The sequence below is a fragment of the Gambusia affinis genome, linkage group LG11 (assembly GCF_019740435.1).
Source record: "Gambusia affinis linkage group LG11, SWU_Gaff_1.0, whole genome shotgun sequence".
Classification (NCBI taxonomy): Eukaryota; Metazoa; Chordata; class Actinopteri; order Cyprinodontiformes; family Poeciliidae; genus Gambusia; species Gambusia affinis.
In genome coordinates, this window is record NC_057878.1 from 19,902,426 (window position 1) to 19,926,211 (window position 23,786).

The 23,786-nt window shown below is 37.9% G+C and overlaps 1 protein-coding gene and 1 long non-coding RNA gene across 3 annotated transcripts; one reads left to right on the plus strand and one right to left on the minus strand.

The window, feature by feature from the left end:
• The first annotated feature begins 43 nt into the window (after positions 1-43).
• On the plus strand, positions 44-22,698 carry kansl1l (KAT8 regulatory NSL complex subunit 1-like). 2 transcript variants are annotated; one of them, XM_044130855.1, is made up of 16 exons: positions 44-328; positions 2,688-3,789; positions 8,869-9,007; positions 9,745-9,897; positions 10,815-10,912; positions 13,779-13,953; positions 14,275-14,398; positions 15,076-15,207; positions 18,121-18,267; positions 18,731-18,831; positions 19,899-20,017; positions 20,211-20,268; positions 20,348-20,460; positions 20,583-20,703; positions 21,572-21,819; positions 22,157-22,698. In XM_044130855.1, exons 2-15 carry the CDS (start codon positions 2,738-2,740, stop codon positions 21,788-21,790), a joined length of 2,751 nt encoding a protein of 916 aa, XP_043986790.1. In that variant the 5' UTR covers positions 44-328; positions 2,688-2,737; the 3' UTR covers positions 21,791-21,819; positions 22,157-22,698. The 2 variants fall into 2 exon arrangements, with proteins under 2 accessions (XP_043986790.1, XP_043986791.1); XM_044130856.1 differs by having other exon boundaries at positions 8,872-9,007.
• Positions 18,993-20,424, minus strand: LOC122839358. The gene is made up of 2 exons (XR_006372036.1): positions 20,320-20,424; positions 18,993-19,333 (listed from the first exon to the last, which is right to left on the minus strand). It is a non-coding gene; the product is annotated as an uncharacterized LOC122839358 (long non-coding RNA).
• Positions 22,699-23,786: the final 1,088 nt, after the last annotated feature.

Here is a 23,786-nt window from a genome sequence, read left to right on the forward strand (position 1 = left end):
CAGCTCCGAGCTTTCGAACAGACCGTGAAGGCAGCAGAGGTCTGGCTCGGCCCCTCGTCGATCAGATCCTAGAATCTTGCTTCTGTCTGCAGTTGGCCAGAGGAGATTTAGGGAGCGGATGCTAGCAGGAGGGAGCAGGATGGGACAAACCTCCTCAAGGGAAAAACGTATTGTTTTCATAGTTCATATTTAATAACAGTGCGAGTCAGAACCTCGATTTTCATCAATATACGCCATCCAGACTGCCGTGTTTTGATTCACAAACACTCGAAAATCTTCAGTTCTAGATCTCTAACCCTGAAACATACGATGTCCGATGAGCGGTCAGGTAAGTAGCTGAACACTTTAAACAGATTTTAAGGATTGTTTGTATTTTTCGCAATGCATGGCTATATCTAACAGTCGGGACAGTTACGTGTTTATTTATTGGTAAAACTACAGTAAAGCTCAGTTTTGACTTCAGGAGTTGAAGTGCACCACTCTAACGTTTAGTTTTCTTAAGTTAGACGGTGAGTTTAGCCGTTTGGGTTAAAGTTTAAGTAGCTTGAAGGAAAAGTTAGATTTATTGACGAGTCCGTTAAAAATAGTAAAACAGTTACCCGCTGAATGAAACAGTGCAGAAAAGGCTGGTAGGTAATTCGAGTTTTCTTAAGGCGTCTTGAAATAACTGTTCTTTAACCGTTAACCACCGTTGACGAATTTTATTGCAGTTTATTTACGTTGTATTTGGTTACCATTGGAGCTTTGGCAGGGGCGTGCAGAGACTTAAAGCGGCAGATGCTTAAAGTAAAAACAAAAAAGGGGCGTGGGGGGTCCTTGAGAACAACGTTTTAAAAGACAGAACACATACAAACACGCATAACACAGGAAATATATTTTTTTATAATAATTCAGTTCCAGATTAAATTTACAGATTGATGTTTGCTATATTTCAAGAGTTTATGTCTGTTCATTTTGATGATTATGGCTCACACATAAAAAAACAAAACAAACAAACAAACAAAAAAAACAAAACAAAACAGTTTTTCTGAATGTTGGAACATTACATCAAACCATTAATACAAAAATCTTATGTCATGTCCATAATATGGGTCTGCTCCTGTGGCTCTTTAAATCTTCCACAATAGCTCTCATACGTTTGGCTTAAAATTATAAAAACAGGTTTACTGACGTGTTTCTAAATACAGATATAATAGAAATGCCAGTTTTAGCAGTTTTTCATGCTTTGTTTCATGGAGTAACTGCATTAGATTTCCACAAATGAATGACACTAAAAGTACTATTAGTATTTTTAGAACAGTTTTGTCTTGTCATTAGGTAGGAAACTATGCAATTTTGTTTTCACAAATATCAATATGCTATGTAATAATATGTTATATTATTACACGGACTGTTTTCCTCACACACATGTGCAATCTGTAAATTTTATCTGCCATTATTTATCTGGTATTATAAACCTACTAATACATATATAATCCATTTCCTAACATTCTTGTATATTCTGTATAATCTGTGCATATAGCTCCCATATTTATATTTATATTTATATTTAGTCTTTTACACCTGTAAATAAATATTTATATCCTGCATAGCACTTCTGGATAGATGCAAACTACATTTCGTTGCTTGTACTTGTGACAGTGCAATGACAACAAAGTTGAATTCTATTCTGTTCTATTCTAATTCTTTTTGCAAAATGATTGATGTTATGTATTTTAAAGCCTAACACTAGGCTTTAAAATGTACCGGCCAAATAGTGACAGATTATAAGTTGTGGCTCAAATAAGGCTTTATTAAACTGCAATGAGGGCAAAAATGAGTCTTTGAAATTTGAAGGTTGCAGACCCCTGGTCTACACAGCAATGTGGAAGGGTGCTGACTTGACAGCCGACCAGCAGATGGTCATCACAAGTTCACTGTTAAGGAAACTGGTAATTTACTGAGTGCTGTAGCCAGGGAGATTTGTGAAATGTTGAGTAGGAGGAAGTAGTGTAGAAGAAAAAGGTGCAAAAGCAGCAAGGATAGCCACAACAATTAGAGGATTGTACGTCAAAAGCCTTTTCAACAGTTTCACAAATTGTGGACAGTGGCTGGACCCAGAGCTTTGAGAACCGCCACACACAGACATATGGGTGACATGTTCTGCAGCTGCCACATTCCTTGTGTGAAGCAACAGATGTAAAAAATGCTTTATTCCCTGTTTGCGTATATGAAAAGGTTCACCCATCTCTACTGTTGTCAGGGGTCACTGTCCGCATGCTTTCAATGCGTCTATTAAGTTGTCATGGCTGCTAGACAATGTACCGGCTATCTAGCCACTAGCAGTCCTATTGATGTAAAAAGAGGCACCACTCTAGTCAGAGGTGGTCTGTCCACAGAGAACCTCAGTTTTAGAGTAAACATGAATATAAGGAAGCATGAGGTTTTTCCCTACACATACACTTAAATGATGTATCTTTATTTTAACTTTTTAAAATAAAAAAGTTAAAATATAATCTTACACTAAAATCAGGACATTCAAAATAAAATAGGTATATTATTTTAAAAAATTACAAAAACAATTTTTTTTTTTAAAGCCTTTGCTACTTGCATCCCTTCATGTGTTTTCTCAATGGTACAGTCTTTCTGACTTTGAAATACAAATGTATTTATCATTTGAGGTTAACAAGCTCACTGCTCTGTGTCAGATCCTTCAGGGCGCGCCCTGTGAAGCCTCCCGCCTGGCTCTGAAAGGGGAATGGCCCCGGCCCTGACCAAGATCCTAAAAAATGACCACGGCATCCACCTCTCCTCTCCTCCCGCCTCTGTCACCGTGGACTCGGATGCGAGCGCCATCCTGTGCACTGTAGAGCTCGAGCCTCACCTGAAACCTGCAGATGACGGCGACCTGCAGAAAATCAACTTGAATCTTTGCTCACTCGGGTACCTGGACCCCGTAGACCCCCCCGCAAACCCTGATCCTTTCGCGTGCGGCCCTACATGTCGTGGTCAGGGTGAGATGGTGGCCCGGCCTGCTCCGGGTTTACTCATTAGCTTGCCCTGCTTCAGTAAATGCCAGAGGGAATCTCGTCAAGTGGCCACAGTCTTCCCAGGTGCAACAGACATGTTTTTAATCCCTCTTCCAGAGCACAATAGCCAGGAGGCCTTGCTCCTGCACGGACAAAGTGTTCAGCCTGAATGCGGGCCAGATGGTGGTGATGTGCTCCACTCCTCTCTCGTTTTTCCCAGTGTTTGTCCCTCCTATTCCCATGGCGAGCAAAGCTCTCAGAATCTCACTTCCATGTACGCGACTCAGCCCAAGATGATGTATGAGGAATTAGAGAAGCTCTGTCCTCCTCCTACTGTGGCTCTAAGGCAGTTTGGGACTGGCTTTGTGAACCCTGAGCGGCTGGAATCAAGAAATCAGCTAGAGAATGCAGCGAAGGAGCAGCTCTCCCGCCATGCGGAGCTTCAAGGTCGAGCCTGCAGGCTGCAAAGGAGACTTCAAGCCCTGCTGGGTGAGCACGCCTTGAAGCACTGCAGCCAGCAGCTGGAGGGCTTGAAGAAGCATTTCCAACTCGAGGATGTTCCTCTTGATAGCCTAGACTCTGCTACGCCGCCACAAAGCTGCAGCAATCCCTGTTTTCCCTGGGAAGAGTCGATCGCAGCCTCTGCTTTTTTTGCCGAGGTGGCGGATTTCTGCGAGTCCAACCAGATGGTTCTCAGAGGTCTGCAGGAAGCCCTGGACTCGGAGGCCACAGGCAGCAGCAGCTCTGACGATGAGTCAGAGGAAGACATGCTTTCACCTTTGTGAGTATCATCAAGTTGGTAATCTGTCACTTTGTTATTTATATTATCAGATTGTCTAGATTGGCTTTGAGTGACTCAAACAACCAGGTGGACAAATTTGAATTCACTGGGAAGGATCAAAAATATACATACAGCATGAATTATGTCCAAACCTCGCTAATATTTGGTTCAGTGTTCCTTAGTAAATCATAGAGAAACTTTTTGCAGTCATTGACAAGGTTTTGGTTTCCTGGCACTGTCTCAGCTTTTGAGCATGTTCCTTTTATTTTCAATAGGGTCAAAGTGACGGCCATTCCAGAAGCCTGAAGCCTGGCCTGCTTTATCTGGGCTAAAGCTAATTTTGATGTGTGTTTGTGTTCACGTTTTGACCATCTAGCTGAGAGGTCTGGTTCTGGGGCTACATGTGGCTCTTTAACGTCTGGTAAACTAAAGAGTGTTATGAAGTAAAACACAGTAAAATTGACTACTTGTTCCAGTTTTTTGTGTTTTTACATGCAATATCACAGTAAAAGGAATAATTTTTTTGTGGTTAGGTTTCAACCTTCTTTTCATTTTTTACTTCTATTCAATAAATTTACTGTTTTTGTACATCTTTAATGCTCATTTTTAGTTCACAAAGATGGTCTGCTTCTAATCATTCCAACTCGAAAAAAGATAAAACTGTTTTACCACTGGTGTATAACAATTTCTGATCTGCAATGTGTGAAAAAGCATGGACTTTAATGGGAGGACTTTCCAGAGAAAGGATGCAATCCTGTAATATAAGCGTGCGTGTGTTTGTGTATAAAGGGCCACTGTTAGTATCTTGCTTGTGCAGCTGGTCCGTGCAGCTAAATAAACCAGCTTGGTCTCCTAGACGCTGGAAATCCTTTGAAGCATAAAATTAGATCATTTCAGTGTCAGATGTGAAGTTAACTACTCATGCTGAAGAACATTCGGCGTGCAGAGGATTTGCCTAGCAGGAATGGAGCCCATGTTTTCAGTTCAGACCTGTGGAAAGTTCACATAGGTGTTGTCTTGCTTTATATCAAGGGATGGAAGGCAGCCAGTAAGAAAAAACAAAACCAAAACGTTAAGTGGGGTTTGGTTGGAGAATTTCTGAAACGAACAGCTAGCATAAATTTTGATGTTGTAGTATTAGTTTTGGGAATTTGTGAATATGCAGCCCCAGTACTGCTGCATGTTTAACTTGGTTTTCAGATACATTCACGCTCTGGCTGTCATAAGTACATGTTTTGTGCTCTCTGCTGTGGTGGGTATCCTGACGTTTTTTTTTTCCTCAGCTAAGCGCTCACACATAGTTGTTTCTTTCCATGCGGCAGTCATAACAGATCCATCTGAGGAGCCAGCTCCCTCTCTACCCACAGGCTAGGAAATAAACACGGGCTTGCCAGCGAGCCAGCAGCGTTCCACCCAGACTCTGTCATCATGTCTCAGCTCTTCACTGTTTCTAGTTGACAATGTGCGTCTCAGTGTTTGCTTTGAATGCCAGAGGTGCTATCATTATTTAGTCCCTGCATCCTGTACAACCTGACAGAGACAGGTTAATTTAAAAGCTTTGCTGAGCAGAATTATGCTTTTCAGGTGGTCCAGATAAATTTTTTTTTCTGGTCAGACACATCAGAGTTTGATTATGCTTTCACACCTTCCCAAACAAACCAGACTTTCTAGACAAACAAACTAGAGTTTGATTAAAGTGGACTAAACAGGGCTGATATGACTGAACCTTTAGATTGAGAATGTTGAATCCCAGGATGTCACTCTTGCAGTTCATGAATCAAGAACTTCGCAGACTTTTTTCTTGATGTTACCAAAGTACAGTTTTGTTTATCACAGTTACAAATGCTTTTCTTAAAGCTTTTCATTGTTATTTTCTGTTTTTATTATGTAAAGCACCTTGAACCCCCTGCCTGCTGAAATGTGCTATACAAATAAACTTGATTGATGGATTATTACGCTGACCTGAAATATAGAGGTGTAGCGATATAATAATCTCACCATACAACACAATATTTTGATCACGATACAATATATTTCACGATATTTGGCGAGCAATACAATTCAATACGATTCGATGCACTTTGATGATTTTTTGAAAGATTTTAGAAGGACAGAGTGATTTCAGTGACATTTTGTGTTCCATAGACTTGGATTTAATTAGCTGAAAACTAATTAAAAGCACCAACTAAAAAATACCTGACTCTGATTGGGCAGAGTCTAACAGTCTACAGATGGACAAAATGAGTCAAAGATGCAGTGAGAAAATTAGTTTCTGTCATTTAATTCATGTGAATTTGACATAAAACTCAAAAGTTTCGGGATGTGCTGTGGTGGCGCAGGGGTTAAGCACAACCCACATAACTCCAATGGGGCCGTCGCAGGTTCGATTCCTGGCCTGGTGACCTTTGCCACATGTCTTCCCTCTTCTCTCATAACCCACTTTCCTGTCAATTAAATATCAAATAAAGGCCACTAGAGCCAATAAAACCTTTAAAAAAACCCCCTCAAAGTTTCAACAGTGATCTAGGAGCTGAGTGGGGAGATTATCAGCCTCTGTAGATTCTCAAAATGCAAATGATTGCACTTCTGTTTTTCTTTTGGACATACTGTGGCTGCATTTTGGAGTAAAAGAAAGTCTTTTGGACTCTAAGAAAAAGGCTTTTCTACCTGGGCTCCCGGAGTTGACTGTGGCTGTAAGCTGTTTACTACTAGCTGCTGGGGGAGTGGCTCTGCCTCTGTGCCTCTGCCCTATGGTTTAACGTATTGATACTTGTGGATGAAAAATTGATACCTTCCGAGGCGGGAAAAACCGATAAATATTGTAGAATCGATATTATAATACAGCCCTACTGATATATGGGCAGATTTAGGAAAATAGATGTTTTCTTTGACCCATGAAAATCAGTTCCCATCTGCCATATTTGAATGCCATGTGTTCTTGTCTTTCCCCTTGTAGAGAGTGGCTCAGTGAAATGGGCCTCTGTTTCGTGCCTTGTCATATTTTTACCCCAGGGAAAAGAAAGCCATGGATTGAGACCATGATCTATACAAAAGAGATCTAAATTATATTAGGCATGCACTGATGAGGGTTTTGTGGCTTTTCTCCAATCTCCAGTTTTTGGAAAACTTTGATTTACTGATACTGACTTTAGCTGATTTCTGTTTTTCTTTTGGAACTTTAATAGTAGAAGACATATGAACAGTTTAAAAAATTATATATTTTGTTGGCATTGTGCATGAGCGGGCAACAATTATTTCAATCAGGAGCAGGGGTGACATCACTTCCTCCTTCGTGCTAAAACATTGCTGAAAAGCAGGATTGTATGGATTTGACATTTTGACCTGTCTGATATTGGTGTTTGCACAGCCAGCATGACTAAAGCATGGCTAAGACAATGTGTGTATTCCCTGGAGAATGTAAATCCTTATGTAAACTCTGGAATTTCCACAAGACAGTCCTGAGGGCCACAGCCGCTACTCTGGAAAATGCTTTTACAGAACGCTTTGATCAAACTGGAAACTTGTGTGGGACCTTTGTAAATATGATCATTCTTGTTCATAATGTAAAGGAATTTCCAAACTTGAGAAATCACAAAAAAAAAAAAAAAAAGTTGTTTTTGCAAGAGGAAACCAATATATTCATATTTGTGTGTTGGGTTGTGGGTTTGTGTTTCTTGTCCAGATTCAAAGTGTCAACCAGTTCGTTTTTTCTGGTATGGGGCAGTTCCCTGTGATTTAGCTCTAAACCTCCACTTTACGGATTTTATAGCTCGGTCCTTCTCTAAGTGTTTTTCTTGATTCTTGTGAGGAAATGGATCATTACAGGCCGTTCAACAAAAACAATGTGGAAATAGTTAACTGCATTTCCAGTGTGGGAACAGCTGAAGCACTGATGGGATACAGCTTTAAAAGTGTAATTGGGTTTTGCATTTGTAGCTGGAGCTTTGTTAGTTACAGTGTCTTACAGAACTGTTCATACTCCTTGAACTCATGTTTTGACATGTTTCAACCATAAACTTCACCTTATTTTTGTTGGTTTCTTTTGATCAACATACACAAAGTGGTGTGTAAAAATGGAGGAAAAAAAAATCTCCTACATTTTATCTAGCTTTACACATCTGGAGACAGAAAGTATTACATTCTTTTCTCAACAAAAGAATCTTTGGAAAAAGGGTGAAAAAATTAAAGCGTTTTCAATAATGTTTTAATTAATGGATTGCATATTCTTTGTGGTTAGAAGACTCTTTGACAATCTTTAAATTTGATTGCACCATTTCCTTTGCATGAGTCAAGACAGTCAAATGAGATAAAGCCTCTTGTTTCAGCTTGATGCATCACTTTAGCTGCAAGAACCCCAAGCGTTCTCACTCTGAATTGTATTCACAGAATGTCAGCTAATATTTTACTTGGTTTCATTAAGTTTGTTGTAAGTACGCAGTTTGGGGAACAGGAGCAAAGAAGTCATTCCTCCTTTGTTCACTCCCCTTCTAGCGCTTGGCAAAAATTCCTGGAATTTCCTCATTATACCGGTGGAAAGCGAAAAAGGGCAAGCCAAGACTGGGTATTGAATGTGTTTGGGAAGGGGCAATTAGCTGCTTAACAAACAGACTTCATTGAAGCACACTGACAGGGTGGCTTTGACTGATATTTTCTTTTATGTATGACTTGATCTTGTCTTTAGGTATTTATTTAAATTGAATTTAACTGGGGTAAAAAACACCTTATTATATCAAAGAGTACAAAGAAGTGTGCAGTCTGTAGCTTTATGCTGGGAAACTCAACCTTTCCCTCTGGATCACAGTGTTTGAAGTGGGGGAGTCCCTGCAAGCCAAGGTCCAAGAGCACTGCCATGGCAACTGCTGTGCTACTGAACTCAGCCTCACGATCACACACAAACACACACACTTGCTCCTATTGTAACCTTTTCACACAGCCAGTTTTATTACACACACTTTCACTCAGAGTGCGGCCTTTAAAATAATCGCTTCCTGTCAGGTTGCCTGCTTGTTTTCACAAAGGTGAAGCTGACACATTGGGAAATGAGATTAAAACAACCATCTATCTCTCACTTTGTGCCAGCAGCAGCAGCGAGATGCAGTGGCTGGAAGAGCGAGCGGAGCTGAGCAGCAGATGGATCTGGCTGCAGCTCCGTATGTCCGAACTGGACGGGAGAATAGAGCAACTGGTGGAGCTGCACAAGCACATACGCTCCACCAAGGTATGATGGAAATTAGAGACGCACAGAGAAATCAGCTGGTGAACAGAATAAGGTGGTAGTCAGTTTGATCAACCCCAACCAGCAATGAACTCAAAAGTCTGACCTTTTTCCAAAAATCTAAACCAAAACTCTTTGGGTGTGAATGTAGCCCCTAATGGAAAAAATGCTGACAGGTAGCCATGTTTTGTAACAGTGAAGTGTTTAAAACTGAAGCTTAAAGATTGAAAAAACTATATTGAGGTTGTACTCAATATACCCATGTCTGTGGGTCAATCAGTCTACAAGAAAGCAAGAGCGTGAGACTTTCAGCAGCTAATAGGAAGGTCAGCATGTTACAGCAAAATTGTTCTTTTTTTTAATCCTTTTCAGTTTGGTTTTATTTAAAAAAAAATGTAAATTTAGTTTTATAGCAACTGCTTACACGCAATGTGACCTCTCTCCTTTTTGTTATATAGATAATTAGTGTCCCTGGAGGCAGGGGTTAAAACAACACCTTTTATATCCTGCTCTTATATCCGCTAATATTATTATTGGAGAAAATTTTGAATTTTCAGCAGGTCAAGTCTTTTCTAAAACCTGAAAACAGAAACTGACCACACGATTCTGATTGTTGCATCTGTCCTGAGCGTGCATGCTGTGGAACTGTAGAAAATAGGTTATTTAAATCAGTAAATAAAACATAGAATACCATAGAAGATCTGTCTTTTTGCATCTATGCTCTTCTGTGTGTGCTTTAGGGCAGGGTGGTTCTTGCACAATCCCAACCTCTGACCGACAGGCAGATTCAGCAGACCTTGATGAGAGAAATGGCCGGCCTCTCCTGCACAGCCTCAGATGCCGATGCGGAGCCCTGCAGTCCCACGCGCCTTCTGTACAACATCGAGAGACAGGTACGACCGCTGAACTTTTTCTTGAGTGTAACGTTGCGTTTCGGTATCATCCTGTGAGGATTTGACTCATCACTTACACAGTGCTCGCTGTTCGACCGTGTACTGTTACGGTAAATTAGTAGCTGCAGGTGGAGGAAATAAATTGCTTCTGCTTGATGAGGTCAGGTGGTTCTAATTATCCCAGGAGGGAGAAAGAGCGTGTTAATTGTTAGAGCGGTTGAGGCAGATGTAGAACTGCATATTAATATAACACAATATGCATTCCCAGTCTTAATGGAATTAGAAGTTGAATGTAATTTTGATGTTGAATGTTCACTAAAGTGGACGTGATGGACACATCACAGAGCAGCATCATTTCTGGGTGATTCCTTAGTATTTTCTGTTTTATATTTTCTTTTGAATTAAACCCGCAGGAGGTACCTTTTATAAATAATATATATTTTTAAAATATTTGTTAAATATTTCTCTAAGTCTTGACAGACAAAGACACGAGAAAGAAAATGCACCACTTGGTCAGAAACAACCAATCAGAGCCAGGAGGCCTTACCACTGTCAATCACCCTAATGTACATGCTGCTCTTAACCTCCCCCTTGCTCTTTGCTATGCTGCATCTCCTTTCCTACAGAGTTACCTGCTGTGAATGCACACTAGTTGAGCTAATTTTTTTTTCACAGATTATCTGTCTCATGTTACATTGTCATGACATAGTGAATATTTTAAAGAGAAATAATAAAAAAAACCCACACTTTTATAAAAGCTACCTACTGCAGCTTTGATAGTCTTATGGCAGCCCAGGCTTTAATGTCAGCAGTTTCTGTTGATATGAAATATGATACAGGTTTGCAAGTAGTTGAAAAAAGCCTCAGTCTCATTCTGTTTCTGGGTTAACTTGATTTCTGTGTTTTCTTCTTTGCAGAGTGCCCAGCTCAGCCAGATTGTAAACAGTCTGATGCTTCCCCTGAATTTTTCTCCTCTCTCTAAACAGCCTTCAAAGGAAAGGGGAACCTTCACAAGGTGTGTAGAATTCCTGTTCCCATTCCGGCTGCTCCTCAGTTGCAGTTAATGGATACCCTATTCTTCAGATTACCTTGTGAACACTTTGAGAAAATCTTCCTGGTCATTGTTTGTTTTGACAGCTGCATATTCATCTTGCTTCAGCCTCATGCTATGGGTGGAGGTTAGAGTTTGGGTGGAGTTTGTTACCACAGCTCTGGGGCGTATTTGTGGTTACATTTGAGATGATATCTCATAATGGTTGCTCTGTTGCATTCTAACATGACATGTTTATCAACCAACAAAGGTAAAACTGCCTTCATTTGAGAGAGATTATTCACATTTAACAATTTGTTTTGGTTTTGTTTGTAAACCCCAGACCCCCGCAATACCACCCAGATTATTCTTGAGTCTATTGGAGCTCTGATTTTACAGAGGAGGCCTTACAGCCAAAAAGTGTTGCACACATTTTGAAAATGAATGTTTAAAATATATCAACAGATGTTTTTTTTTAATTATTATTATTTTGAAAATGACTTAAAGGTCAGACATCTAGATGAAGCTTGATGCAGAAACCCTCAGCCATTCTGCTTCTTTGTATCGCCTTCTTTGGTTATAGATTGGGGACAAATAGGAAGAAAAAAAATACAAGACAGAAGTTGTATGTTTGTTGGCAACATTTAGAGCCGTGGAAGTTATGTGACACAGTGGTATAATGTCTCAGGAGAAAAGTTCAGAGCGCAACATGAAAACAACAAACAGCTACAGTAGAAACTGGAAAGAATACAGAATGTTGCTTTTTTTTGCTTTTGATATTAGAGCTTCCTATCTATCTGACATGGTGAATAAAGGACTTTAAAAGTTGGTTAACAACAAGACTAAATATAGTTCTATACTTGCAAATCTGTTTACCATCTAGAAAATAAAAGAAATGCTACAGTTAGCTTCTGATGCTACTTACACTAAAAGCACTAATTGCAAATTCTCATTTTCTATTTTTTGCACACATAATGTAATGTCACTTCAGCTCATGAATAATTTTTACTTTGCAGCAGAAAGGTTCATTAATTTAAATTATGTGGTGGGATGTAATAGCAGGTTTGACTGCTTTGCTACCCTTTTACAGCACAGTGTTGACAGCAGAACATTTTTTTTTCAAGCTTGAGGTCTGTTGTGCCCCAGATGTCCCCTTCTTGCTGTGCTGACGACAATTAAAATACAGCCATAAAAAGACCAACTGTTTCAGTAAAAGGATTATAGGTGAAAAAAATATCTCTGTATGAGCAGTTATTCAATATAGTTATGAGTATTAGAACCCAACCTAATTGGAGCATTTCTATTAAAACATAGTTCACTTTACTCACCAGGACATAAATTTAAAAGGACTTTAGGCTAATATCACCATGTTGATGAAACACATAAAGTATCCCAACTTAACATTCCCATCTATTTAGAGCAAAACTGAAATTCAGAACCAGATTGACAATTTTTAATTTTGTACATTTTAGGATTTCTCTGACTTTTGTATGAACTTCCAGGCCCACCCCTTCCTTGAACAAAAACCAGCTGTACGGTTTTCCACTTGTGAAGGATCTCTCTCGCTGTGGAAGAATGTAGGCCAGGCTGTTTGGAAATGGCATTGGCCACCTGAAAAATGGCAAGAGCTGCAAAATATGATTTCCCTGCTTCATGCATTATTATACACCTATTGTTTTAGATTGTTAAACTGTGAAAGCTTTTGCTTTTCTAAAAATATTGACCTGTTAATGATTCATTGCCCAAGATCAAAATCCATTGGCTGTTGACTGGGTTGCCAAAATAAAATAAAAGTATAACGTTAGGATAAAATATTGGAAGAATCAAATACGAGTTGTGATAATTAAAACCTTAGAAGGGGAGAAGTGTCTTCTTTCTTTTTACTTTGTATTCACAAAGAGCTACTCAAAAGCCAATATTGGACAGCTGCTCAATTAGCATTAATAATGACAGAGGCAACTCCAGCACATACACAGATAGAACATGCCTGACATAAAGCTGCGGAAAGCAGTAGTGGAAACAGAAGGTAAGGCACCATGTGGCTGCACAGTCAGGATTTCAAGTCTTAATCTAATGTTGCAGATCAAACAGTTTTAATCACTGAGTCTTAAACCTATTGTAATTTGCTGACGACTGCATGCTTGCGGTGGTGCTATAATCCCTAGCTGAGTAGTTTTTCTGACTTGGCTGAGAGAAATATTTTAAATGTCAGTTCTGTGCGGCTTTTCTGTTATTTTATGGGCCATAACTTTGGGTAAGAAAAGCAGTGAAACATTTTTTTTTCTTACTCCAGCCCGGCATTAATGTATTCTGGCTCTTTTTACGTCTCATTCTCAGTAAAGATAAAAAGCATGTGTTATTTGAATGCTCAGAATTATTATTATTTTTAGTTCATAATCAGGAGCCATAATAAATATGCAACAGTGGCAATATTTTTGAATTGGTAGGGATAATGTTGCACATCAAAGATTTTAATCGGTGAGTTTTAGGTGTACGGTATTTTTCCAGTACTTATTTAAAGACTTACTTTAAATTCTTTTAGGTTTACTTTCTGATGTTCTAAAATTTATGGTCTGGGTTATACCTTTTTATACTCGAAGTAACAAAACAGCTTTGTCTAGTGTGACTGCAAGGTTGCCTTTTTTACACCTCATTGTGAGTGAAAATAACAGCCTTGTGTTGCTGTTTATTAATTGGAAAGTAACAAGAGTATATATATAAGTATCAGTTACTCATGTTATTACCAGTGACACACATCTGTTCTGACAGCAGCTTGACAAAAACGTCTTGTTTTAGTGCATGAGTCATAACAGTGGCATCTTCATGATCTCATCTGATCTCATTCCCGCAGCACTCCTGGAGGAGACGATGTTTTTCTAACTGGGACCGCTAAGGGAAGGAGGCTGAAAGGCAGAAGGCTCTTCAGAGTCGATGCATCGTGTGTGTGCGCCCGCACCCGGCCCATGGCGTCTTGCCACAAACGCAGATTGTTCTCTGTCACCTCTTGCTACACCACCAGTTCACCGGTATGCCCAATGCAGGCTCCTCCTTTTCTTGATCTTTCCTGCTGCAGATGCACCATACAGATATGCATATTGATTTGTTCATTTTTTAATATGACGACCTTCTAGTGTTTGTCTTCATGTTAATAAAATAATTTAAGAGAGTTGCAGGTTGCACATTAAGATTATATCGCTGCAAATGCACTTTTTTGACTGTTGAAGTTGAAATATCTAATCTAAATGTGAAAGCTAATTACTTACAGTATGTGAGAAACTGTACTCTATCTACTTGCTAACAAAATGAGGTGAAATCTATTTTTTCCTTTTGTTTTATTTTTGTTCCAGAAATCAAGAAATCCCGTATCTACTCACTTCCCTGCGTGTAACTCTTGTGATTCTGTTTGTTTGTGCTCGAAACCTGACTGCAGCTGCAGGTCAAGACTTCACTCTTTGGTTCCTCTTTCCTCTGGTAAAACTTCCAATTAAGATTTTTTTTCCATATGGAAATAATTCAGAATTGTATTCATTTTACTATTCACCCTTTCTATCAGGTTATCTTTAAGGTGTAATTCGTCATTTCTGTGAAGTATGTGCCCCATTTTATATCAGTTTGCTCGACCATCTTGGTAGCAAAGTTCAGTGTTCTATAGATCTGGTATTATATATTGGTTGAATAACTCAGTTATTTAAAAATCTGGAGCCAATCCAAGCATTCTGCATTCTTACATTACAGAAATTAGGTAAAGCAATATAACTATTGAACCATAGTGCTGATATTGGTGGAGTGTTTCATTGTACTGTAGGTGAGATCACATGATCTTTGTCACAGTGTCAGCTTCATTTGAAGGTAATGCATAGGTGTTGTTTACCTAAACCTGCATTTCTTCCAACTTTGAAAAGTAATACAAACGTTGCAACAGTGTGATTTAGTTCCTGTTCAATTTCTGACCAGTTTGATATCTCATACAATGTAGCACATTTTGATCATGGTGTGCCTCGTCTTTTTAAAGTTGTAGCCTCTCCCTGTTCAAAAAATAGATACATTTTTTTTCTTGGTCTATTGATAATTGAGTGTTCAAATATCTTTGGTCCCTTTGACTGTGTTATTTTCACCAAGTTCTTAAAGATTGTATTCTCTCCTCTCAGGCATTACTACAAGCCATCATTTTCAGAAATTCAAAGCCAGAGAAGAATGGGTTCAGAGACCTTTAATTATCAATTCTAGGCTGTCCAATCCACCAAACTATGGGAGAACCAGCTCCACACCAAGGCACAAGAGTAAGATCCTTCTGAAGGAACTGTGTTCACATCACAGTTTGTACACCATTTTATCTGTTGACTGAAAAATCTTTTATTCTTTTTAACTTTGACACTGAGAAAAAACAACAACATTTTTTTAAGATGGCAGCGTGATCACGGCAAAAATATTACCTGAAACCTAGTGTACAGATTCAAGTATCTAAAGTAGTCTTTCTCAACGGTTGCGTTCAGAGGATGGCAGGGGGCGCTGGCAACGCGCATGTTGCTGGAAAACCGGGACTTAGAATGGAGCAACGAACTTGATGTGAATCAGAATCACACAATTCGGCGCTGAACAGTGAAAAATCAAGAGTTTATGAGTGTCAAATCTGGTGAAACACACGATGATTAGGCAGCGCAGCAGGTGAATGGTATAATGAAAATTACTGGTGGTGAGCGTCAATAAACTGAACTAAAGAGGACATAACAATAAACCAAGAGAGGATACTAATCAGAGAAAACTAAATGGAAATGAATGAAGACCAAAATGCAAGGATAAACTAAGAAACTAAATTAAACACAGAGGAATAAACTGGTATGGCAAGACCTTTTGAGAAATAATCAACACAGAAGAATGTATGACATGTATAAACAGACACTAATTTCAGATAAAAGGTAAAATAATATTGTTGAAGTGCCATTGGTTTGTTGAGACCACATCTAATACTAAGGAGAAATATATTTTACCGACCATAACAGTAAAGAACTATTTATGTTTTTAATTAGATTTTATTTTATATATTTCAATATATTTTTTTATGTCAGTGTTAATGTCATGATGCTGTTATTAAGTGACTCCATGACAATTTCAATTCGACTCATTAGGATTGGATCAAGAACCAGCTTTGTTCTTTGTAATTTTTGTCCAGTAAAACTATTAATCTATAACTCAATAGACGGGTCTTTTGAAAAATATCATCCATATTTCTATCCCATATTTGTATGGCATTAAAAGGATGTGGAACTTTTGTTTTTCCACTGAAAGCTCTAGTTTGCACAGTGATGCCATCTGAGTGAAATTTTATGGATGATACTCTGATGTCCAGTTCTCTTGAAGGCAGCACAGAGTTGCACCAGAAACTGACAAAATCGCTGAAGAGAAGAGTTATGATTGATATAATTGCAGTACTACCCATGTTTTCATGTTGCAGAGCTCAGTCTTTATGCAAATAGTTCAAATTTTAAACTTGTATTATTGTTGTATATCTGGCCATTTTGTGCAACATTTAGCAACTTGCATATCAGAAAATGCCTCACAACAAGAATATTTTGTTCCACTCTGATTGGCTGCTGTTAGGCTTACCAATTCTAAGTTAAATGTCCATTCATTGCATTTTTGTAGATGCCTGTAAAAATAATTTCTATTCACATTGCTTTTTTGTTCTCTGGGAAATTATTTTTGATGATAAACATCCACCATTCTAAGTCTACAACTACAGTGAAAGCTTAGAGAAGCCACTCTAATGACAAACCTTTTCAAAAAGTTTTAAACTTAGACTTTAAACGTGTTACACTTCCTGAAAAAGTGGAAAGAACCACAAAAGTCCATCCTTGAACTAATAAGTGTGTGGACTAGATTTACAGCATAACTCTGAGATAATCTGTTTTCATGAATTGGAGTTATGTAAATACACTGAATTGATATTTCAGGTTTTTATTAGTGTTCCAGAGGTGAAAGGAGGTTGTTTTAAGGATGCCAATAAATATATAATCCAAGGACTAAACTGTATCTAAATAATGAGTATGACATAAAAGTAATAACTTGATATTTCATCTTTCATCTTTCTCAGCTCCACTTTTGTTTTTATTCCCGTCAGATGTCCCACTGGACCTGCATGAAATTGTGTGATGTATCAACAGTGTTAGAATATGTTTATGTGCTTCTGTAGTTTCTATAAATTAGGATGTTATTTCTGCGTTTACTTCCTAAGATCACCATGGGATTTTAGTTTTGCGTGGTTGTTTTTAGTGTATAGTAGAGCAAAATGGAGATGAAAGAGTGCAACTAGTAAGCACAAAGGAACCTGATTGAATATACAGTAGATAAAAACGTCACATGCACAGCTCACTGATGATTTCATGTTGGTTTTAATGATCCTATTCTCTTCAGTCAATAGCAGCGGAAGGCAGTCTGTGGTAAATTACCCCAAATTACAGCCCGTTAGATATAATGTTATCACTGTCGCTAAAATCGAATAGGATCATTTGAAACTTCCGATCAATTCCTACAGTTCATTATGGACTAATGCTTTAGAAAATCCTGACTAAGTGCATATAGATGCATAGAGTAGAGTGAAATGATCAAAGATAGGAACTAACTTCACTGCAGTTTGCATATAGAGTTGTACCAGAACCATCATAATGAAAATCTCAGTAATTTGTTCTTTTAAGAAAAGTTTCACTCTTAAGAGGAGAAGATTGATACAAGGCAATTTAGAATGGATCATGTAGTTTGCATACCGTCCATTAATTTACCATCCTGGCCTCTAAAACCGTAAAGCCAACGAAATATCTTAAGAAGCCCTAACAAAGATTATTAAACTGTTAATAAGACATTCACATTCTCAAGCTGATATCACTTTATTAGCTCAAACAATTATCTCGTTATCTCGAGATAACGAGATCATTTATTTTTTACAACTCAAACGTATTTATGGTTCTCTTGTTCCTGCTGAGTGTAAAAGGGGTTCTAAAATTTTCTCTCAGTTGAAAAAATTGTAAGTCCTTATGCAATTGCTATAGTGGGGTAAATGTAAATAACATATGAAAATCTAGTGTGATCAGAAAAAAATAATCTAAATACTGATTTTGTTCTGCTCTAAAAATGTATTAGAAGATCAGTCTGAAAACCACATTACACGTCTAATTCATGGTATGTGTCCACACTTCTAGGTAGGAAATGCAAGCAACATGTGCGGCGTCAGAAAAGGGGAGTTTTGACTCTGTCACCAATCAGGTCGCCAGAATCAGCTTGGAGTCAGCGCAGACGATCCAGTAAGAGAAAAAGGAAGAGAGGACGGCGCTGCAGACTGACTAAAGGTGGGTTTTCAGTATGTGTCTAATGCTTACTCAGTAAGTGGTTAAACTGAAAGAGTTCCCATAGTAAGATAAAGTGTGGTATTGCTGTATTTAAACCACAATTTATAACATAATTTAAGGCTTTGCAGGTTTAAAAGTAAAACGAGAATTACTCCCACTGAAACACAAATAATATGCTGATTTCTCAGGTTTTAAACATGTGATCTTGCCTGTAACAAATACAGTTTAGTGGAAGATGTAACAGTTTCCGGTCACTTTTAAGTTAGAAAAGGAGGATTTTTTTGTTTAAAAAATGTGTTCAGAGAAATAGTGAGATGAAATCAGCTCATGGCTACATATTATTGATCATTTAGCATCTACTTAGTTTTAATTTGTATCACATTTTTAAGTTGTGAGCTACACTGTTATCTGCAGCTTTGTCCTTGATATATTCTCACTTTCAGAGTGTGTGTTATATGTTTAGATGATCAGGATGTCCTGTACCAGCTGTGTGATCTTGGAGACAGTTCAAATGACATGCTGGAGGAGAGCTATGGGCAGTTCACCCTCAGCCGGGGCTCACGGGTAACATACTCAACCTCATTCAATTGTGTCAATCTGTACATGAGTCAGTGACTAATTTCTTAACTATTGGCTACCAGCAATTGTTAGGAAATCAAAATTCATACTTACATACTTTAAGTTTCTTCTTGAATGCAACAAACCTTTTTCTTTTTTTTTTTTTAAGTTAAACCCATCAAACTACTAAACGTCTGTCAGTTGGAATGGAGCAGAAGTTAATGTTTTTCTTTGTGTATTTGTTACTTATTATGGGCCATATTGTCACATGTCTTTAAATTAAGTTATTTTATGCAGGCACAAAATAAAAATATTGAGAATAAACTCAGAAATGCATACATAGTGTGAACACGATAAAACACAGTCAATGGTCTTCATTGTGGATCTCAGATCATTTTTAATTTAGATCCTCATACTCTGTAATAACTGACGGATGCTGAACGTGTTAGTATTGGGTAGGTGCTGAAAGATTCCAGATGACCTGTTTTTTCAATGCCATACTTCATGTCTGAAAGGAAAGCAAATACAAAATCACGTGTTTTAAGAAAATTTCATCTGAAGTGAAAGACAAGAAGAAGCACAGTCAATAACTTCATTATCAGTATCAAAGATATTATTATTTATTTTATGCTCCACTTCTTCATTTCAGGAATAGTCCAAATACTCTTTTTTTTTTTTTTCCTGAAGGATCTGGTTTTTATTAAGCAGCAAGTCAATTATAGAGATTTTTCCATTTTGCTGCTTAAATGCCATGTTATTTGTGGTTGCGGCATAATTATCTTTCTAATTCTGCTGCTGATTCCAGACACAGTCCCTATAGCTGGTCATTCATATCTGCAGGACATGGTAAATACAGTTTATTTAATGGGACTTTCCAATCAATAATTGCCCTGTTATTGAAAACATGCAGGTTTGAACATGAAATAACTGTAAATGTCATGCAGAACATTGTTATCTTCACACACAAGATCTGACAAATAGAAATGCTAATCCTCTGTAATATGTAAACATTTGTAAATATTACTTGTAGCGTTAACTCTGCTTATGCAATAACATATTTTGTTCCATTTTAGGGCTTTCTTCGCAAACACCACAGAGGTCGAGTGTACAACATTGATGACATTGTCATTCCCATCATTCCTCCTCTTTCTAAAGTGGAAAAACTGCAGTACAAAGATATCCTGACGCCAAGGTAAACAACCCGAGTGCTGTCAAAGGAGTTTAAGACAGGTTCAGTTTAAATGTAGTGTTTATTTTACTGATCATATTGACTTGAATTGTTTGAAGAGACACAGGTAAGTTTCCTTTTCCCTGTTCAGAAAATGTAGAAATAAGACGATCATATAAATTATAACAATAATGAACAGTCTCTACGTTTTATTTAGGTGGCGGGTGGTCGACATCCAGGGTTTGACTCCTAAACTGGGAGAAGAGAATCAGAAGGTAAAGTTCAACTCCCTGGCATAAACATATTAATGTTATTCTTGATTTCACCTTCCAGTGCATTCTGTGTCGTATACAGATTGAGGATCTCTGTGATGAAGTCTTTGCTCGGAGGCACCAGGCTTTGGAGCAGAAGGAGAAGCGCCGCTGGACATCCTGGGAAAAGAGGAAGTGCTGGAGACGTTCGACAACGTGACTGCACACAAACAGACTTGCTTACAAATCTTTATATAAAAACAATCTGCGTGAAAGCCGAGTGTAGAAAAATGTTCTTCTTGTGGATGGCTTACATTTTTCCTCTCTCTCCTCTTCAGATCTGGCAGCAGGCTATCGAGCAGCGGGGGCGGGATGTGCACATCAGGAGATGAGAGCTCAGTGGAGTGGAGTTGTGCTCAGCTGGATTCTGATGAGCAGCCGCGGGTGGAGGAGTGGCTGGTATGATCTGAAGCTTCTGGTCCCGAATCTTCAACGAAAATGGAGATGATAACAGTATTCCACTGAGAAAGGACAAATCTCAAATTGTATATTCTGTTTTTTTAAGTGGTTGAAACAAGTTCTTGTTTCCTTTCTGCTACTAATGTGTGTTTTCTTTGTTCTTACAGTTAAATTGATTATTATGTCCTTTATTCATTCCAGTATTCATCAGTGAGCAGAACAAACCTGTCCCACTGTCGGACGAACAAATTACTGATATTTTAAATAAGACTGCAATCAGTTTGTTTTTTAACTCCTAATTTTCTTTTTAATGCTCAACATTACTTGAAATTTGTTTTCTATAATATCCATATCAATGATAAGATGTCATTTACCCTTTGGCGCAGGACAAGAATATACATCAGCAGTAATGAGTTTAATATCCTCAGCCTTTTCCAGACAGGCTTAGGCGAGCTGTGAAGCCTCAATGGCTTCTTGAGAGTCTCCACAGATACTTGTCTCCACTTGTTTCCCCTGATCCTGCTTTGATTGTAGGACTCTCTTCTTCTTTGCTGTGATTGGAGACGAAACAAGCTGCTACTTATCCAGGCTTTTCTAATCAGCTTTCTCATCACCACAGTTCTGCCTCATGCACTTCAGCACCCAAACAAACCGCAATTAACGCTGAAACTCCGAGCTTCACCGAAACCAAAGAATTAATTAAGTGAAGGGACTGGTCCGGAGAAAGCATTTAGCAGATTTATTTTATAACCTGAAGAAATGAAAGTGTTTCACGCTCGGTTTATTGGATTTAATAAATCGTACAAAAGAGATTGTGGTTGTCAGCAAACTGACAAAAACCACATTATTTGCTCTGTATTTCCTGCAGCCTCAGGCACCTTGGGAGTCCCGAGTCTTTCCTTTGGATGAGCATGAGGAAGCGACTCTGCTATCTGATGAAATGAAAATCCCATCTGGGTGGACAGAATCCAGCTGCCTTTCCCTCTCTTCAAAGCCTTCCAATTCCCAACTGTCCCCAACTCAGTCAGCCTGCACTACACTGCCCTCTTATGGACAGAACAAGAGCTGTGCATCCAGCGGTAGCTGAGTTTACGGTGATGACATCTTTATAGCTAAGTAAGGTGACATTTTATATTATTATACATTTGTACTTAAATATAAAACTTAAAGTTTGATTGTTTACAGATATGTATGCCATAGGGTTTTTTACATTACAGCTATATTGTAATTGGCGCTAAATAATGTCCCTCCATCCACCCATCCATCCATCCATTCATTCATTTTCTTACACCCTTGTCCCTAGAGGGGCAAGGAGCGGTGCTTAGATAATGTCATTTAAGTTTGTAAAAAGAAAAGTAATTTTATAGAACAGCTGAAACACAGAATTAATTATGAAAAAACAACAAACGATTTTTAACCAGTTGACATTTTAAGTATTTTCTTTGTTTTCCAGCTCTCCTTACATCAGGGACCACAAGCCAAAACAAGTTCACAGGAAACCTTTGCAGGGATACTGGACACAGTCAATGCTAATTTTTCATTCAATGTATTGATCTGAACACTTTGATGCAAAATTGCTGCAGTTTTGGGTTTTAATGTAAATGTGGGAGCTGTCTGTATTGTCAAGTAGAACAGCAGTTTACAGTTGTCACACGCTATTTATTCTCAAAGATGTCTCTTAAAAATGTACAGATTTAAAGACCCAAGTAGATACATTTATTTATATAATCTGATTGTTTTTACATGTTTTTTTTTTCATATGTGCTGTAATTCTTGCAAATGTTTTTTTTTTTTTTTTTATGAAAACAGTAAATATTGATATTAGTAAACATTGTGGGTTTAATGTTTTATTACCTTATTCATGTGCTTGTTTCTTTTCTCGTTCTCAGAGGTTGCTCATACATTTATAAGCACAACAGATGCATTTTGTTTAAATGTCAGAGCAATAATAAAAGGATCTCATTATTGTTAATGATGACCTGGAACAGTATGGAATTTGACTTGAGCACTTCTTATGTCTTAATATGGAAAAAGAAGATGCTTTGCATACTTCTTTCCTGATGACTCTACTTGTGAAACATCTGAATTTCTAAAAACTAAGTTGCTTCAATCAATCATTTTATGTTGTTGTTTTTTATGAAGAAAATGCACATTGATCATCCATCTGTTCATTAATTAATCTATCAGCTAATTCTGACTTGGTGAACAGACTGTTCACTAAGTCTGTCTGTTCTTCCACCAACCCATCATCATCTCAGTAATCTGAAAATATATGACTGAACAAATGCAGTATGTACATAAAAATCTGCAAACATTCTGCAATGAGTAGATTGAAATATGCCTTTTGTATTGTGCTATACCTAAAAAAGTAGTTTGTTGAAAACATTTATGGCATCAGCTAAGGTATAAGGCAAAAAATATTTTACAAAATTAAATTGGGGAAAAGAATCCACAATTATAGAATATAAAGTAGAATATGGCACTCCCTTCTGTACATTTGTTTTGATTTGATCTCCCCTGTAATTACACTTTACAGTAAATATCAACTGTTTTCAAAGGTCTGATCTTTTTTTCATGTTTTTATATGAAGTATGCTACCAACATTTAAAATATGTTTTAATTTCTTGCATAAAAGCTAAGAGTTGCATCAAATAGTGTGAGCTCATATAGTGTTAAGATATAGCTAACATATATCAAAGTCACTGCTCTGGGCCACAGTTGGAGTCAAGCAGCTTGTGCTTCAGTCTTGAATGCATAATGCCCACTTATAATTGATAAGTGCAGATGGCTGAGGTCACCCCTCTAATTTAAATGAATTCATGTATCCAACTTCATACCAAGGACTTGGTACATGACCTCAGGAGTCATAAACTCTGTTTCATCTAACAATTTTTTTAGTAATGCAGACATGGCTGATTTCTTGTTTGTGCATGTGAATCTGGTCAAATGTCAAGGGCAACTATTTATTTTCATTAATGATATCCCATTTGAAGTTTACAGTGATCTAAGAATGTGTTTTAAATACACTTATGAAGTCGGCACATTTTACAGTTTAATTGATCCTTCAATCTCCCTGTGAAGGA

Coding starts and splice junctions, on each gene's coding strand:
- kansl1l (XM_044130855.1), top strand. CDS start 2,738: ATGGCCCCGGCCCTGACCAAGATCCTAAAAAATGACCACGGCATCCAC. Junction 18,268..18,730: donor GCGCTGCAGACTGACTAAAG/GTGGGTTTTCAG, acceptor TTATATGTTTAG/ATGATCAGGATGTCCTGTAC. Junction 20,018..20,210: donor AAAGATATCCTGACGCCAAG/GTAAACAACCCG, acceptor CGTTTTATTTAG/GTGGCGGGTGGTCGACATCC.